Here is a 19,285-nt window from a genome sequence, read left to right as displayed (position 1 = left end):
TGATTTTCGAGGCACGTTTTTTCCTTAAACTGTATCCATCTATTACGGAGTTATATCTATCTTTGATATAATTAATTTTTAGTTTGCTACTTGCAAAATATAATTTTTATGTAGATAGATATATTGTTTAAATATTAAGGATTGCAATAAGTCCAAATTTGTGCTGCAATGTAGGTTATCTCAAATTTCGTCAAGTGGACGAAAACTGAACAAGTGGACGGAAACAGGCACTAGGTATATATGGATAGATGTTTTTTTATTTGTATTTATTATTTTTATATGATTTTGACCCATGTTCTTTTACTGATATGTGTTAAAATTGTTAAATATCAAACGGGGTCGTCAACGCCATCTAGCCAAGAATATGCCAAAGGTTGTAGCGCTATCCATCCGAGAATAAAATTTTATTGATTTCCGAGGCACGTATGTTACGTATGCTACTGTATGCATGTAGTTACTTATAATAAGGTGTCATGGCAAATAAACGTCAGTGCGTATCTGAGCATTTGTTTCACTCGTACCGTTCCGATATCTAACAGTGGCGACGAGGATGGGATGAGTGAAACAAATTCTGCATGTACTTGTCTTATTAATAAGGTGTCATGGGGAATAAACGTCAGTGCGTATCTGAGCATTTGTTTCACTCGTACCGTTCCGATATCTAACAGTGGCGACGAGGATGGGATGAGTGAAACAAATTCTGCATGTACTTGTCTTATTAATAAGGTGTCATGGGGAATAAACGTCAGTGCGTATCTGAGCATTTGTTTCACTCGTACCGTTCCGATATCTAACAGTGGCGACGAGGATGGGAAGAGTGAAACAAATTCTGCATGTACTTGTCTTATTAATAAGGTGTCATGGGGAATAAACGTCAGTGCGTATCTGAGCATTTGTTTCACTCGTACCGTTCCGATATCTAACAGTGGCGACGAGGATGGGATGAGTGAAACAAATTCTGCAAGTACTTGTCTTATTAATAAGGTGTCATGGGGAATAAACGTCAGTGCGTATCTGAGCATTTGTTTCACTCGTACCGTTCCGATATCTAACAGTGGCGACGAGGATGGGATGAGTGAAACAAATTCTGCATGTACTTGTCTTATTAATAAGGTGTCATGGGGAATAAACGTCAGTGCGTTTCGTGATTGTGAGCAGCATTTGTTTCACTCGTCCCGTTCCGATATCTAAATTCTAACATATACTGGTACGACAGTGTGCTAAGGAATAATAAGATTTAACATATGTGTGATAATTTATTAAATAATCGCCTTGGAACTTTCATAGACACTGGGAGGTACATAACAATTATTATTTTTTATATATTCTTCATTGCACAATGATTGTAGATATACTTAGACCTGATACTACAAACGACAAAAATTTAACATACTTAATATAATACAACAAAACAATCAAAATACAGTTATAAATAAATATACATGTAACACAATCAATGCTAAGTTCTAACATTCATGTTTAATATGCAACTAACATCACTAACGTTAAAAATGCTATTGATAATACTATACGATCATTAAATACTAATAAAAAAGAACACAGATTTATAAGGGCTTTCTTGAATGGGTAAATTCTGAAATATCAGACTAGTCGACATAGATGATTCAATGTTGAAATTACCATGCATTTTGAATGAAATCGGTGTTTTTCTGTTTGAACTTGATGATTTTACCATAGCGTAGTTTGGTGTTGGTGCCTTTGTCAGTTGCAATGCACAGTGTTGGCCGAAACGTTAATGCAATTAACCATTAACCAGTACAAATTAAACCGTAAGCTGTAACCGTCCGTTACGGTTTACGGTTCAATTTGTACTGGTTAATGGTTAATTGCAATTAACGTTCGGCCAACACTGGCATTGCATGTCATCACCATAGAGTATAGAGATTTGTATGAAATATTATTTTAAGTAACTTAGGTACATCAGTTCAAGAATCCCAACGAACAGCAGTTATAAAAAATGATAACCCTGTAAATGCCAATGATGCCTTAAGTAGCTGGCGTTCGTACCATATAACTAAAGGCTTGGCCAAACACAAGGGCTCGACCGCCGCCCATGCTAACAGGTTAGCGACGTCAAACAGACTGCGTCCACGCGGCGCGGACGCGGCGCTGCGTCTCGCCGTGTGTTTGGCCAAGCCTTAAAACTTCAATAAGTATTAATGGCGTATGCCATTTAGTAGGTACATTGATTTGTTAGTGTAACAGATTTTTGTATGTGCCTTGCTAACTGACGGAGAAAGGGTTAAGCATATTGTAATTTGTAATACATTTCGGCAAGTAAAAACAATTCAAATAACATTCAAATGTATTTGTTTCCCTAATGGCACATGAATACCACACCAAATATATCTGTAAATATATCATTTATCGTATATCCCTTATATCCGGTACGTAAAAATATGTATACCCTTGTATACCTACCATCAATATTAAACTCTGTCGTATTCGTGACTAAGCGTGTATCGAGAACACCGAAGTTCGCAAATTTCGGGCATCTTTCTCTTTCACTCCAATGAAGGCGTAATTAGAGTGACAGAGACAGTTGTTCGAAATGTAAGAACTTCGATTTTCTCGGTTATAGGCATATAATAGCCCAAAGCCCAAAGATGAGAGAGGTAGTGGAGCAGTGCGACAACGAGGTCCTATTGGTGCGTTCCTAATGTTCCTATTGACGTTTCTGTTAAGAGCACATCAACGTGCTCACTAGCGCCACTGCTAAATAATAGAGATTATTTAAATTTAAAGATAGGTATTTAAAAAAGGGGGCCGCTGTGTACTGTGTTTTGTATTTAAGTACCTTTTGAATACATTATAATAGTTTTTACATTGCTGGATTCGTCCATCCTCCAAAGTTAAAACGGCCGTTTTTGTTTTGAGTTCATAGATCGACGAATCCAGCAACATAAAAACTAGTTTGATGTATTCAAAAGGTACTTAAATACAAAATACAGTACGTAGCGGCCCCCTTTTTTAAATATATATCGTTAAATTTAAATAATCACATTTAGTTAGCAGTGGCGCTAGTGAGCACGTAGATGGACTCTTAATAGATTTTTTCCTTGCATACCGCTCCGCTACCTTGCTAAGACCGAATGTGTCGTTAAAACGTTCTTGGCAATCATAGAAACATATAATATTTGTAAACCTCGAATAGTCAGTTAGATTTGATGCTGTCAGTACCTATATTGGAAGGTAGTTGATAGTTTTAAGGGCAAATAATTTTTGATACTTAATTAATTGTGACCGATATACAACGCAGCGTACCCATCATTTGTGCTTTTGCAAACTATTTCTAACGTGGTACATTATTTCATAAGAACATAGTACATATATAATCGTACATATCATGGATATGCTAAAGCGTTAATGTAAGTACCTTATGGGTATTTAAAATAGCAGACATGTGCAAAGATTAAACTAAGTGTAAGTGTATTGAGACCTGGACAAATTAGGCGAATATTAAGAGTTATTCGCAAATGATATCACCAAGATGATGTAATGATTTTTTCTCGACTGTTACATTTTTGTTTTAGGTGCTAGATTTTTACCAGGAAAAAAAAACATGAGAAAAAAATACGGCTGTTATCAGCTTGTTGTTTGCAACATCTGGGAACATCCTAATGGTAACCTTTACGGCGGCTGCGACGATTAAGAAACATTAAATAAATTACACTACGTAGGAACAATTTGTAAATACAGGTTGGCTAAAAAATAAGTGCATTCCCGTTGCCAGGGAGGTTTTGGGATTATACTGAGCAATTTTTACTATGGGACCAACCCCGAAATCGCGAAAATTTTTGGCTGTGTCATACATTTTGGCTGGTCCATTTTCTATGGGAGGGTAAATTTTTTTTTCGCGATTTCGTGGGTGGTCCCATAGTAAAAGTTGCTCAGTATAATCCCAAAACCTCCCTGGCAACGGGAATGCACTTTTTTTTAGCCACCCTGTATATAAAGCTTAACATAATAAAATAGTTTTTCAAGTTTATTGAAATTGAATTGAACTTCATTAATATTAATTACCCCTTTTCCAGGGGTAGTAGTTATTCCGACCGCATACGTTACCGATTTAAGGTTAAAATTAAAGATTAAAACTCACCAAAAGTAACTCCATCTAAAACATTATTAGTGCACTGCAATCCTACCGACGGTAATAGCGTTTTTTTAAAATTAAGAGTAGGTCATTAAACTGCTAATTACAATTTCAGTAGAGACGAGTAAATTAATAAAGAGTTTGAACCTTCATACAACGCCACGTGCCTCATCGGAATCGGAATGCTCCAAACAATCTCCAGTTTGCATGACGGTCCTTGAGGCTGTATGAAAATTGCATCAGGACTAGAAGATTAAGTATTTCAGTTTTCCCATTTGCGTTCTCTTTTGGCATTGAAATAAGCTCGAAATGAAACTGAACATTCATTTAATTCATATAGCACTTCATAAATATATTAACAAATGTGTCGTTCTCAGTCAAAAGGTACAAGTCGCTACCTGCATATAGATGCATCGAGAATTATTGCCAACCAAAAAATTATACCTTTTGCTAGAAATCATCACAAATACTGGCAGTAGGCAGAGTATAAGTCTCTCATACCTTGATTAAATATAAACAATATTTTATAAACGATTTCCTTTTTATAATTTGTCATGGTTCTATTAAAATAATTTATTTCTTACTGCGTGTAGTATACTTTGTAGTAAAGAGTTTTTGATCGCCATAAGCTGTATGTGTTGTCGAATTTTAGTAGATAAACTCCTTCGCCGGGGTACGTATGCGAACCAGCGTATACCTGAAATAGTGAGTGGAGTATTTAAGATTAGTACCTAGAGTTAAGTTTGTAAAAATGCATGCTTTTTTTAATGAAATAAACAGTCTATTTTTTATTTTATTTTTTAAGCCCCGTTAGTTTGTAACATTTATACCGCTATACCTATGATATGATCAATTTATACAATATTCTCAATTTATTCCAAAAGCATTTAGCAAAAATTTGTGAATTTATGATTAATTGTAAGAAAGTTATGATTACAAATGTAACTTATCCCAATTAATCTTTGTTTTTGGTAAAACGCGTGTTTCCTAGTTTTCTTAAATGCTTGGGTTTAAACTTTAGATAGTTGTATCCAGTAAAAACTTAGTCAAACTAAATCAAAGTTTACTCAAATTATTAATTTATTTATTTGTTTTTAGACAAAAGAAATTAGTTTTTAGTCAAAAATAGGTGCAACGACGAGCGACGCATAAGCGTGCTACTGGTGGAGGCAGTTTCTTAGGTTTGGTGTATTTTAACGATGGATGACAAAATGAGCTAAAGTTACGTTCGGAGTGTCAGACTTGAATTTTGGGGCAAAGGGAGTTTTTTCCCGTCTTCGTGTTACCATCAAAACTGTTAGGGACACAGTCGCTAATAAAAAAAGCTTAAATTGTAAACTGACCTCAGTGTGACAGTCTCTGCGGAATATGGGCACGACGATGCTGACTGGTGGCCTTTGGTGCTGCAGCGCGCGCCGCTCCGGGCCCATCTCCGGGTCTATGCCTCCTTCCGTCACTGTGTATTCTGGATTTAAATTAAAATAGTAAATTGTACAACAAGAGTGTTATAGAACAACGAACAACCTATTTTACCCTGGCAATTAATCGAATGACCAATTTTAATAAGGAGCATTCGGAGTATTTAGGTAGCTAACTGTTTCATATTATTTTATTACTGGCAATTTTTCAATCACGTTAACTTATTAGCGCAATTTTTTTTATGCGCATTTTTGTTAATATTGTGAGTTTATTTTTACATTATTCGTTTTGTATGGAAATCTAAAATATGTATAAGAAAAAAAAATTGCTCGAAGCTTATTGTATTAGTTTTATCGACTTTACGCAAACTGTCTGGATTATCGACCAAATGAAAGAAAAAGAAAAATATGAACCAAGTACAGTCTGTCTAAAAATATCGATACAGACAAAGTGCCAAAAATATGTATACACCATCTTATTGCTGCAAAGCTTTTTGTATTATGATATTTATGATAAGAGTTACCGCGCAAGTTATTGCAAAAGTGGGACTGGGCTGGACATGTCTTTCACATGCACTCGGAAAGGTGGGCCAAAATGGTTACTGAGTGGGACCCACGGAACACCATATATGTATAGACGGTGCAGGCAAGGGGTTCAGGCAGACCGAAAAGGAAATTGGCGGGACGACTCGGACGCATTCTACCCCAAATGAAGGGAGGCCTTTGCCCAGCAGTGGGAAACCAAAGTAGGCTAATAAAAAAATAAAAAATTCCTTACCTTCATCGCCGTAACCATCGTCGTCGGCGTCATCTTCGTCGTCGCTCTCTGAGACGTGGACGGTGACTTCGCTTGTAGGCGATTTACTCCACTCGAAGTATAAACCGAAACCTGGAACCACAAAATTAGATTATGGAATAAGTAGATGTCGAAATTACAATAAAAACACTTTTGCAGTTAAACATTTTAATTACTTTTTATATATGGCCTAAAGTTAAACATTAAGCTAATGAATGGTAATCAGAACTATAAAATTATATCTAACTCGCATAGACCTAGAATAAAATGCATTTCAATAAACGTCAGTGATTTCTTGATAGAAAACGCCAATCAGAACTTAAATAATGTAATCATAATTTTTTTATTTGCAAGAACACGGTTACAATAAAAGGTCTTAAAAATACAGTAGTTCTACATGTCCAACCTGCATGCAGGTGTGCAAATTATACATGCAGTGTGCTGCTAATCATCACTTATTTTTACCTACTTAAATCTATAATTCTACTTATTTACAAATATGATTATTATCTTGTATGGAAAATAGTCACGTGACTTTTCATTCGGTGTTTATCGATGTACGATTGTCATTTTTGCTAGGCCCTTAAATTGATATTTGTGTCGTTTTCAATCAAAAGGTACCACATTGTCGCTTGCCATAAGGATGCTCTGACAGGTTATTCGTATAAAGATACAATCTAATTTCGTCCTTATGGTAAGCGACAATGTGGTACCTTTTGATTGAAAACGTCACATTTAATGAGGCTAAGCCGTAAAGTAGTGTAATAATGAATTACCTATATCATAGTTGTCGGTGGCGAACTCCCAACACAGGCACTTGGCGCGCTGGTGCGTGGGCACGCGCACGGTCACGGTCTCGCCGTGCCCGACCGTGAGCCGCCCGCCGCCCGAGCGAGCAGACTCTTTGAAAACGCTTATCTCGCCCCGCGTCCACATGTTCGCTTCTTCTACGGGTGGAAATATGTCTGTGGGCAACATTGGTACTCAATTCTGCTAATATAGATACAGCACTATTGCGTGATAAACGATAATATACTTAATATAGAAAAATGATAAATATTTAACAGCCTCACCATCGTCATCTGATTCTTCATCAGCTTTCGTTTCTTCTTTGTGCGCCAAAAGATCTGTTGCCTCGTCCTCAGGTCTGTAAGACAATACATACATAGATAATATCTGATATAAAGAAGAAAAATAAATAAAGGAGATAATAAGATTAATAAGCAATAAATTGCTATCAGTAATAACATGCCACTTTATAAGTTATTAAGATCATGTATGACGAATGAATTCTATAGAATGATTATGATAACAAAACAACGCACACTAACAAACATTTACAAAACTGACCACTACAATGACAACTATTAACATACCGAATTTGAGAGGGTTCAGTTTCTGATGCTACAGATGTATTCCTGAAAAATCAGATCTAAATCAGTCTAATCATTTCACACATAGGACACGCATTTTGTTCTCGCACCAGGAACCTCGCAAATGCAGAGCAGAATGAGGTAGTGGTGAGGAAAAAATTAACTTACCATTGGTACACCTTATCCATTGCAAAAAGGTATACAATTAAGCAGATTTTTGGGTTGACAATGGCTAAGGCAATGGCAATGACTCAGCTTTGGTGGATTATATTTCTATTTAACTAATTAATTAATTAAATATTTTTAGTGTTAAACCCCATTATAAAATTTCGTATTAAATGAAGATAAGAAAAAGATATTTAATATAAAACGTTAAGAACACTCACTTATTATCCAAATCTGAGATGTCCCAATCACCACTGTCCACATTCTTCTCATCATTCCCATTATCCTTGTCCAAGCTGGCCAAGGTCTTTATATTCGAGTTAGCGAGCCTCTGGTCCACGGCCAGCTGCTGGATGTATTGCTGGTAGTGCTGGTCTTGCAACTGCCTGATGAGGATGGCTTGCTGGTCGAAGTTTCCGGGGAACTGTTGTTGTGCGTATTGTAAGAACTGGTCGTAGGTTTGGGCGTTAAGAGCATCTTTTATTTTTTGACTGTAACAATATTTAATATATATTAAATTTTTTCAGCGATTTTATGACAAGAATAATAAATGATAATTTTAAAACAATAAAATTTACCATAGTGCAATCTCAATTAACAGAAGGGAGGGAGTAAAAATAGAGTAGGAGCACAGAATAAGTAATAGTATTATCATACAGAACGGCCACGCACCACCCCGCCCCGACTCGAGTTACCTCACCCCGCAACAGAAATCTGGCGTACTCTCAGTACTATTTTTAAACAACTTACTCACACTATGACGCATGACACGTGTACAGATGTGCCGTTCACACATAGAAACGAAAGTGATTTGATGTATGTAAGTATGTCCGCCCTGTGGTAGGGATGTTTATTAATGATAAGTAATTCTACAAAACTGTAATTTAAAAAATACGTAATGTGTTTGTCAGATAATCAATTCCTTGAGAATTGATTTTCATACTTACACTTGCTGCTCTTCTGTTAATTTGGTACTTTGTTGCTTTTGTTTCTCTTCTATTATTCTGTTTTGGAGATCTGTGGTTGCTTTTTCCTCTTTTTGTTTCTTTTCCCTTCAAATCATATAACAAATATAAATATATACGTATTTGTACTAAAAATATTATTATATTGTTTAATACACTAGCAGCTGAAAGCTGATGCGTTATATGACGTATCACGATTGTCGAGAACCTTAGAATTTAGAAGTTGAAATTAAAGAGAATACCAATAACGCTGCAACATTACAGATGAATGCCTGTTTTACTCATCACATTATCATGCCAGTCAGTCATAATATTATTTACTTACATCAAGTGGATTTTCGCATATAGAAGACGCAGGATAACTTCTAAACATTTATACATACTCAACTCGTACAGAACAATATGGTCACATCACTACACATACATACGTATACATATAATCACGCCTATTTCCCGGAGGGGTAGGCAGAAACCATGGATTTCCACTTGCTACGATACTGACATACCTCTTTTGCTTCCTTCACTTTCATAACATTCCTCATACACACTCGCCGGTTTAGGGTGCTCTTGATCTGGCCACATCACTAGTCTGTCAGAAACGTCAAATGCTACCTAAATGTTACGAGCCACCGATGTTCGCTAATCCTTGATCAATTATTTATTCACAAGCCATTTTAATTATAGTTTGTAAACATTATTAACAAGTTGTAGATAAAAAAATATATTAAAATACTATATTTGTATTAACATAATACTTACTCCTGTTGTTTCTTAGCCTCAAAATCCTTTTGTATTGCTTCCACATATGGTTTAAATAAAGGACATAATCTGTAAACACAACAAAAATAAATCCACAACAAATGTGAATTAACCATCTTAAAAGGAATATCCTGATAGAGTATTGTGACTACCTTTCTAGAGTGTGTAAGAAGCCTGCCATTGCTTGTACTTGAGAGATGTTGCCAAGTGCATGCCATGCTGCCCGCCGGTCTCGCCCTATCACATCCAGGACTCCTAAAGGTGGAGCAGAATTCAGGTCCAAAGTGCCATGTGCTGTTTGCTGGGTGTATGCTACAAGCTTTAACCTGTCTTCATAGCTTAGGTGTAGAGCTTTTCCTTCCTTATCTAAAAAAAATGCCAAACATACAAACTATCATGCAATTTGCAGTTGGGGATAAAGATTAGATGAATTGTATACTAGATTAGGCGGGCAAGATTTGTTTCAGCATTCAAAAGATACCACAATGAATCATCATAGAACATAATCAAAAAACGTATCGTCACAATATTAATGTATACACATAAATGGTTATGCATATACTTGCACTTTTATCTTCGCAATTAATTGGCAATGAATGATACGAAACGAGTACATCAGAATGATGTTTGTTGTTATTTGAATCCTGCGAACATGAACCAGAGAAATAACAATAATATATTTTTGTAATAGTATGAGGACAATGCAGATAATAATATTATTTTATACCTTTGTAAAAGGCGAGCCCTTGTTTATACATGTCTTTTAAAGGTATGCCCCATTTCCGCTCTTCACTCTCCATTATACCTTCATCAGTCTCTAAGGGTACCTTTTCTGTGCTGACTTTAGGGCTACTTTCGGTTTTATTGGCCATTTTTGCTCAAGAAAACTTATTTAATTTCGATTCTCAGATTTCGCGAATCGTCTGACAGTTCACGGAGCCTCACAAACAGTGACGTGCGTGACGTGCTAGACAGTGTTACAAGAGCATGAAATGTATAGTTTAGAAAATTAATATAATATAGTTGGTCAAACCAAATTGGCAGTAAATAACAATTAAAAAAAACTATACTCATCCTTTTCTATTGGGTGATAGTACTAGTGTAAGACAAAGATAGTATGATTCTCTCAGTCTGTTTGAAATGAGACAGTCCTCTGACAAACTATATCAAACAATTGATTTTTTACGTTGACAACCCTTTCTGCTGAAACGTTCCAACACTCACAAAAATTTTAACAAAACAAAACTTTTACAAAAGTTTTGTTTATAGGCTTTTCCTTAACTCTTTTCTTTCAAGTAGAAAAACAATGCTTGATAACAATTATAACATTATAACATAACATAGCATATGATTTACTTGTTTGTAGTATAACTTAAATTTATGGTAATTTTTTTAATCTTTACTTGGTATATAGCGTGGGTCGGACTTTTGGATCGAAATTAAACGTCAATGTCAAAAGTCGGTATGCTATGAGTCCAATCCAATCGCATCCATCGCCGAGAAAAACAAAGAATCAAGAACGTGTAAAATAATTAAATTGTATGAGCTTTTTATCTTATTAAGTATATAAAATGGCAGATAAAAAAAAGAAAATATTTATTTCGAAGGTAAGATTATTTCGTAGTTTTAAATATTTACATTATACATTTGTTTACATGTTGCAAACCGTACTGCTTGTGAAGGCATACATTTTCTAATATTTTCAGGAGTCTAGTGCTCCAAAAAGGCCAGTTATATTGAAATCAGACCGAGATACTACCAAAGATCCGCCGAAAGAAAAAGAAAAGCCACCAACCATAATTTTAAAGACTCGTGAACAAAGTGCACCGAAAGAAGAGAGACCGCTGAGCCCTAATGTTCAGGCTGCAGAAAGTGAGGGGCCTCAACCATCCAAAATTGCTCAAAATGAGAATAAGGAGAAGAAAATTATAGGTATTTGATTTTTCCTTATTTTGTACATAAATTCATGTCCAAGATTTCTACTTAGGCTAGCTTCACACTGCGTAAATTTACGTATACCGTATACGGGATTTTATCGTATATCGTAGTGACAGCAACATTTGTATGGCAACTTACAAAATCATTCACACGGCTAGACGGCTTTCCCCCATAGACACCGTGTGAATGATTTTGAAAGTTGTAAATTGCCATGCAAATTTTGCTGTCACTACAATATACGATAAAATCCCATATAATTCCTTCAGGTATTGAGTTGTCATTTGTCACAGTGTGTTTCATCTGGTTTCCAGAAACTCATTTAGTTTTTTCGATTGCAAATGCAGCTATAAGTTGCATCAATACAGTTTCATTAAAGTTTCGTAAGTATTTTAATATCACAGAGATACAATTTAATTATTTCCATAAACCCTCATAATCTTCTTCTTTTCGTGTCGAGGTTCCTTTTCATACGATGGATGCCCAGTAGGCATAATAAAAGCTCATAGATACAAACCCAGATTGGAATGTAATGTAACTGAATGTCGCAGGTTGCAAAACTGTTGTAACTGAAACAAATATACTGAAACAGATATCATACACTTTTCCACAGTGACAGAGTGGTCACTTTTTCTTTATAATTTATATATTGTAGTGTGACTAATTAAAAAACACAAATCAAAATATTTATCATAAAATAATTTGATTTGTTCCCTAGTTGTAACAAATATGTTACTAATTTGCTCTCTAATTTCAGAACAGAAGCCAAGTGCACCCCTAAAGTACATGACTGAACCTGTGAAGCTTTTGGATGAAAACTTAGAGTTCAACAGTGCGGCACTAGAATTCCTACATGACTCCAGCGTTAATTACCTTGTTGTTGGAATAATTGGTAAGAAGATATTTCTGTCACTAAAATCTTGTCACATCATTGGTTTACTCATTCTCATTTAGCAAAATTATCTTTGGTAATCTTTAAATTGTTTAAAAACCAGTCTTTCATTTCCACAGTAGTGAGTAAAATGTTCTCTACTTTTGCACCATGAGTGTTTACCATGAGTGAATAAGCTATTCAAATGAAATATATATACACAACCGGTCTGGCCTAGTGGGTAGTGTCCCTGCCTGTGAAGCCAATGGTCCTGGGTTTGAATCCTGGTAAGGGCATTTATTTGTGTGATGAGCACAGATGTTTGTTTCTGAGTCATGGGTGTTTTCTATGTATTTAAGTATTTATATATTATATATATTGTTGTCTGAGTACCCATAACAAGCCTCCTTGGGCCTACTGTGGGACTTAGTCAATCTGTGTAATGTCCTATAATATTTATTTATACAACTTAAAACACTTTCTGTAGGTTTCACTTTCTGTAAACATACATGTACTAAGTCGGGCCCGTTCTAGGGATTTGATGTCGATATATATTTGTACAATGTGCTCACTGAAAATCCTCAATTACTATAAAGAGGTTTGATATCATGTCTGATATCGAGCCTCTTAAGATAATAAAAGTACACCGTTGTATTTTCAATCAAATAACCATAAATCCATTTTAAAATAAATTAAATAATAATACACGTTTTAATTTGTTTATTGTTTTTATTTCAAAACGAAGAGAAAATAAATAATATTTATTTAAGTTGAATAATATCTAAGATCTAGATCAATCAACAGTAACATCAATATAATTTTTTGTCGAATAAATATTTGACCGCATAGAAGAGCTGGCGGCTTCCTCGCATAACGTATCAGCATTGCAATACAGCAAGGAAGTGCCGCCAGCATCAACAATGTACAATGCCTCAAGGGTCTATTCTAAATTTGAAGCATATAATTTTTTTTAAGAAAGATATATTTTTGCTTTTGTTAAGGAGAAATAATAATTGTTTAGCTCAACTTTGCAGGGGCACTACCGTGCCCCCAGATTGATATACTTTTAATAAAAAATATCAGTGATTTTCATTGTTCTCTGTCAATGAAATAATATGTACCTATTGTATATTTTTATTTTTCAACAGGTACTCAAGGTGTTGGTAAATCTATGATCCTTGACCTAATTGCCCAGAATAACCCAATACCAGATTTGTGTACACAAATCCTAAACTCTCATGAACTGCCAACCAACCTTGCTTTTGATGGCAATGATGTCTCATCACTGGAAAATCAAATTGATGGCCTCCACTTTTATGAAGCTCCTGAAACTAATGGGCCTAATGGGAAGGAAAGTAGTTTCTTCAAATTTAAAATGCAAGATATTGACCAGATTGAAAGAGGAGTACACTGCACAAAAGGTAATTTTTTTTAATAAGAATCCCTGAGGCATGATAACTAAATAGCAAAAGGAAAATGGGATGCCTCTCATTAAAGAACCCTTTGGCATACATTGAAAATTTAAACTTGACAGTGACACTGCACAACAATAAACAGGTGCTGCCCCCTACAGTTCACGTACGCTCCTTTACGCGTAATAGGGTTAGCCGTTAGCCATCTACACCTCTCGCGTCGAATGATACCTATGACAATTCCTTAATGTGCTAAACTATGGATGGTATAGAAAGGATGCCAATCTCTTATGGCAGAATTGTTGCAAAAGTGACCGCTTTCAGCTTTAAATAATAGTTCCTAATCTCTCCGGTGGCGCTAGTTAGGCTCTGGGACATGAGTATAACATGAACTATATAAAGCAACAAATAACCCGACCAAATTACGTAGGTTGTTTTTGCTAGTATTTCGGTGTACGGTGGCGTCGCCTAATTACTGTTTTTTGTTGGACACTTTTCATACATAGAGATTTGGCTCCTTTATATAGTCTCCATGTGCTAAACTTCACAAAAAAACTACAAAAAATTTACGTGACAGCATAGAGTAACTTATACTAGAGCGGTACTGTCATAGTAAATTTTGTAACCCCAGTAAATTCACTGCCATCTGTCGACACACTTTAAAACTAAAAATAAATATTTATAAAAATACGATAAAATGTATTTAAATATGGATAAATGATTTTTTTATTTGCATTAATTATAAATAACAAACTAAACAGTCAACGCCCTCTATACGAGTGTAGGCCAAAACTAGTGGCGCCATCTGATCGAGAATCAAATTTTCGTGATTTTCGAGGCACGTTTTTTCCTTAGACTGTATCCATCTATTACGGAGTTATATCTATCTTTGGTGACAGCTATTCCATATTATAAAATGAACAGTCATGAGGACCGACATTGCGCCAATAAATATAGGGCTTCTGTCTCTTTCTCCAGTTCACGCATGATCCCTTTAAAATTTTGGAACTGTTAGAGGTCCTTGAATAGACTTATATAATCAACTAATTAATATACCAATACATTCCAGGTGTAGACATGTATGTAACCACAGACCGCGTGATCCTCCTAGACTGCCAGGCGCTATGGTCACCTGCACTAATTGAGGAGACTAACATCAACCCCATAACAGCCAGGAGCGCGAATGTGGTCACAGTGGACTGTCTCCAAGTTGCATCCTTCCTAATGGCTATATGTCATGTTCTTATAGCGGTGCAGGACTGGTTTACGGATTATAATTTTATTAGGTGGGTAATTTCCATTCTAATTTGAGGATTGTCACAACTGCAAATAAAGATTATTTCGTATAAAAATCGAGCAATTTCTTTGCCTAAAAGCAAGTTGTGTTCTTTCAAATGTCGAACAATATTTAGAATAGAATAGAATAGAACATTTTTATTCAACATCACATGAAATGGCAGAGTTAACAGATAGCGTAGTACATTTTTTACAGATAAACCTTAAATTTAGACTTACAAAACTAAGAAATTGAGTTGCACATCAGAGAGAAATATTCATGCGTGTTAAATAGGAGCTTGCCTCAGCATAATGTTGCAGTGTATTTACTACAACGCTGGTTTTCAGGCAGACCCTTGATACATTATCCCTTACTCGCTGTTAGTCGAAAACTAAATGGCTTAGAATTATGTTAACATGTATGTATGAGTGTAAACTATGTTTTAGAAATTGGACAGAACAATTGCTGGTATAGTGTGTAAGCAGAATTTAATAGTTACATATGTATTAAAGGAAGTATATAAGCTTATGATAGATAGATATGAGTGCAAAAATACTTAATATAGATAAGAATAAATAAAGACATAAGGTGCATAGATATAATCATTTGAAATATGACGGCGTGGGTCTAGTACCAAGAGGTAGCGAGTTTTGTATTGCTAAAAGATATTGTTTAAACAGCAATTTAAAACTACTTATTGTATTTAAGTTCTATGCTCTGCTTAATATCGCTTTTATGAGGTATATCTTTTTCTATGTATCCTTTATTGCAGTATATGTATTCTATTTTATATACCTATTGTTTACATTATCTTAAAATAATGTAAACAAAAAACCATGTGACGCAGTTATTTGTTCAATTTTATAATTTTATGGATACAAAATGTTATATTGGTTGAATGAGCCAAATGACTAAAACACAAGTTATGGGTTTTTTGTTTATATTTTTTAGATATCCCTATGGAATAAACTATAATTCAGTTTGTTAATTTTTACTGAATCAAAATTTTATATCTTCTGCCCGCCTATCACTCATGACCTGTGGTCTGTTCTAGATATCTCCAAACAGCGGAGATGCTGAAACCGTCTCTATCAGCCTCAAGTTCCGCCAGCTCCGAAGAGGCTTCATCCGGCGAGAGTCATCCGCATTTACTGCTGCTGCACAACCGCTGTCAACTTGAGGACTATACCCCGGAGGCGGTTAAGACTATGCAGGATTTATACAGGTACTAAGCCTATCACTTAGGTATCTATGCTTTTCTTAGACAGTTAAGTACCTAGGTAGTAAGAAGTTATTATGGTTGGCCATGGCGTGTTTAAAGGTCTGTTTGCGTCCGATTGAGCCGCCCACAATACAAAATAAACGGGCTGTAAATAAAAAAACAGTGTAAGAATGATTTAAATTAGGAAGGTTAAAGAAGGCCTTTTTACAGGCCTTTAGGCGGGTAGAGTTTATGCTCCTTTATTGGATTAAATGCAAACATAATAAATAGCGCCATCTACAATATTCCTAAGTGACACAATTTCTATGGATTGTATATTTTCTTGTTTCTGATCTATCTTAAGTCTCTTAATAGATGAAGATGGCGGTGCATTTTTATTTTTAGTTTATAAGCTGAATTAGCGAGTCAAATAATGTTGCCTGTGTATGTGACAATCAGGTAATATGTTAAAATGTACAGCTGTATCCTATAATTTAATTCCTCTTTACTCCAGGAAAGCGTTCCAAAAGTCGAGCCTGCAGCTAAACTCGGGCATGTACATGTACAGCGACTCCAACCGCAACGGTCTGAGCGCGGACTGCCAGGGCTGCAGCATGGACACCTGCGGACCGCCGCTCAACCTGTTCCTGTTGCCGGAGATCTACGATGATTTCGGTAAGGATATTGACTTGTGGTCTTACTATTGACGATAAAAGTCGAGTCTGCAGCTAAACTCGGGCATGTACATGTACAGCGACTCCAACCGCAACGGTCTGAGCGCGGACTGCCAGGGCTGCAGCATGGACACCTGCGGACCGCCGCTCAACCTGTTCCTGTTGCCGGAGATCTACGATGATTTCGGTAAGGATATTGACTTGTGGTCTTACTATTGACGATAAAAGTCGAGTCTGCAGCTTAACTCGGGCATGTCCATGTACAGCGACTTCAACCCAGGTAGCACGTGCGGTTTTACTTACAATAGACAAAGAAATAGTCGTAAGGGCCAGCTTGAAAATTAACGACATACAGAATGCCCACGCACCACCCCGCCTCTAAACGCCGTACCCCCCGACGAAAGATTGACTACAGGTTGACAGAATCTCAGTTCGAATAGCAACGCAAAGACGGAAAGTTAAAAATGCCGGTGTATTAAGCCATTTACACCTTGTCAATTTCAGTAAACAATAAATTTTTCTTCAACCATATTTTCACGGTTACACTAAAATATTTTCAACGATAGCGTACATAGACACTTAAACGATTTCGGATTTACTTACTCGTACTATGGCGTGTTCGCCCTTTGACAATATTATCACTTGCTTCAGATAACCAAGAGATCTACCGCGGCCACCCGACCTTCGAGGAACTGGCGAAGCGGCTCCGCTGGATGGTGCTCGGCGTCAACCGGCACCCCATCACCAACGTGCCGAACCTGTCCGAACGCTCCTGGTTCCAGTACTGCAGCAAAGCCTGGGAGACCATAAGGAAATGCACCTTCTTCATGGAGTATGAGAGGTTCCTACCGTGATTTTTAAGTGCAAACTGGTTGTTCTCATTCGTTATGTTTACTTGCGTGGTTCTAACGGCTACAGGATCCTTGTTACCTTGGCAATAGAGTTCAAGTAATAGGTATCAAGTGAAGCTGCCTACTGATGCAGCGTAAACTCTAATGTTAGAGTGAGATGAGATGATCTACGAAGTATTAATATAATAGTAACTATCATGTGTTAACAGCGGGCTTCGGGCGTTCTAAATATGAGAATTCTTCCGAAAAGAACATCAAGTTCAGGTAAAAACTTTATAATTTATGTAAGTCTATATACATTTTCTGAATAAATACGGAACTAAAAAAATATTCTTTATTATTCTATATTTCAACTTGCATTTCATAAAGTTCGTTCTATAGCGAATCAACCCGAAAATTTGACATTTCGGTCTTGGTCTACCTTAACTTTTACTAACCGCTGTCGCATATATCTGAAGTCTAATTGCATGTATAAAAATCGGCAAACCCGGGTATTGGACACTGGTCAAAGTCGTCTTTCACTTAATTCCCGAACGTCTTTCACTCGGTCCGACAAGTAGTACAGAGCCATTTACATCAGCCGTCGAATTTGTAGCCCGAGTTTGTTTTAGACTTTTCACATTTAATTACTTATGGGATAAGGTATAAAGTTCAATGTGTCAACATATTTTTGACCACGACAGTACAAGGTATTGAAGCACAATGTAGAAAAGAAATTAAATATTAAGGTTGAAAAGAAATTTTTTTTAGATTGTGTCACAAGGGAGCAAAATGACATATATGAATTTACGGCGTGGGCGCACATTTTATCATGAGCGTAGTGAGGGATTCAAGTGTTAACGCCCAAATTGAAAATAATGTTGCTACGTAACGTCACGTTCGAAACGTCAGGCCAAATAATAAACGTAAGTGTACGCGATTAAGTCCCCTTTTAGATTTAAAATTATGAGTGAAAATCATGTTAGTTTAAATCAACATATTATTTAAGCCAAAGATACAGTCTAAGGAAAAAACGTGCCTCGAAAATCACGAAAATTTGATTCTCGATCAGATGGCGCCACTAGTTTTGGCCTACTCTCGTATAGAGGGCGTAGACTGTTTCGTTTGTTATTTATAATTTTAACGCATACCAGTGAAAGAACATGGATCAATATCATATAAAAATAATTAATGCAAATAAAAAAAATACTTATCCATATTTAAATACATTTTAACGTATTTTTATAAATCTTCATTTTTAGTTTTAAAGTATGTCGATAGATGGCAGTGAATTTACAGTGGTTACAAAATTTACTATGACAGTGCCGCTCTATCTTATTATATCCTCATTGTTTAAGCTAAAAAAAAATAGTAGGTGCCTATGCAAAAAAGAAAAAAAACTAGTCTCCTTTTTTTTTGTACACGTACACTTTCTGTAGGTAAGTACACGTACAGGAGGTACCTATTCTTTTTTTTTTCTAGTTTTTAATTTACTA

At 35.9% G+C, this 19,285-nt stretch overlaps 2 protein-coding genes across 5 annotated transcripts; one reads left to right on the top strand and one right to left on the bottom strand.

The window, feature by feature from the left end:
• Nucleotides 1-2,877: 2,877 nt before the first annotated feature.
• Nucleotides 2,878-10,546, bottom strand: LOC134747990 (Golgi resident protein GCP60). 4 transcript variants are annotated; one of them, XM_063682682.1, is made up of 11 exons: nt 10,318-10,546; nt 9,743-9,956; nt 9,591-9,659; nt 8,814-8,918; nt 8,088-8,357; nt 7,705-7,746; nt 7,402-7,475; nt 7,105-7,293; nt 6,311-6,421; nt 5,458-5,579; nt 2,878-4,811 (listed from the first exon to the last, which is right to left on the bottom strand). In XM_063682682.1, the coding sequence occupies exons 1-11, from the start codon at nt 10,460-10,462 to the stop codon at nt 4,695-4,697; spliced, it is 1,458 nt and encodes a 485-aa protein (XP_063538752.1). In that variant the 5' UTR covers nt 10,463-10,546; the 3' UTR covers nt 2,878-4,694. The 4 variants fall into 4 exon arrangements, with proteins under 4 accessions (XP_063538752.1, XP_063538753.1, XP_063538754.1 ...); XM_063682683.1 differs by having other exon boundaries at nt 7,105-7,275; XM_063682684.1 differs by lacking the exon at nt 7,705-7,746.
• A 510-nt stretch (nt 10,547-11,056) lies between these two features.
• LOC134748014 (nonsense-mediated mRNA decay factor SMG9-like) lies at nt 11,057-17,813 on the top strand. The gene is made up of 8 exons (XM_063682712.1): nt 11,057-11,197; nt 11,297-11,522; nt 12,283-12,417; nt 13,545-13,817; nt 14,878-15,094; nt 16,139-16,309; nt 16,800-16,960; nt 17,611-17,813. The coding sequence occupies exons 1-8, from the start codon at nt 11,162-11,164 to the stop codon at nt 17,811-17,813; spliced, it is 1,422 nt and encodes a 473-aa protein (XP_063538782.1). The 5' UTR covers nt 11,057-11,161.
• Nucleotides 17,814-19,285: the final 1,472 nt, after the last annotated feature.

This window comes from Cydia strobilella, chromosome 15, assembly GCF_947568885.1.
Source record: "Cydia strobilella chromosome 15, ilCydStro3.1, whole genome shotgun sequence".
Lineage (NCBI taxonomy): Eukaryota > Metazoa > Arthropoda > Insecta > Lepidoptera > Tortricidae > Cydia > Cydia strobilella.
The sequence above is the reverse complement of the archived record's forward strand: the minus strand, read 5'-3'. Positions and strand labels throughout refer to the sequence as shown.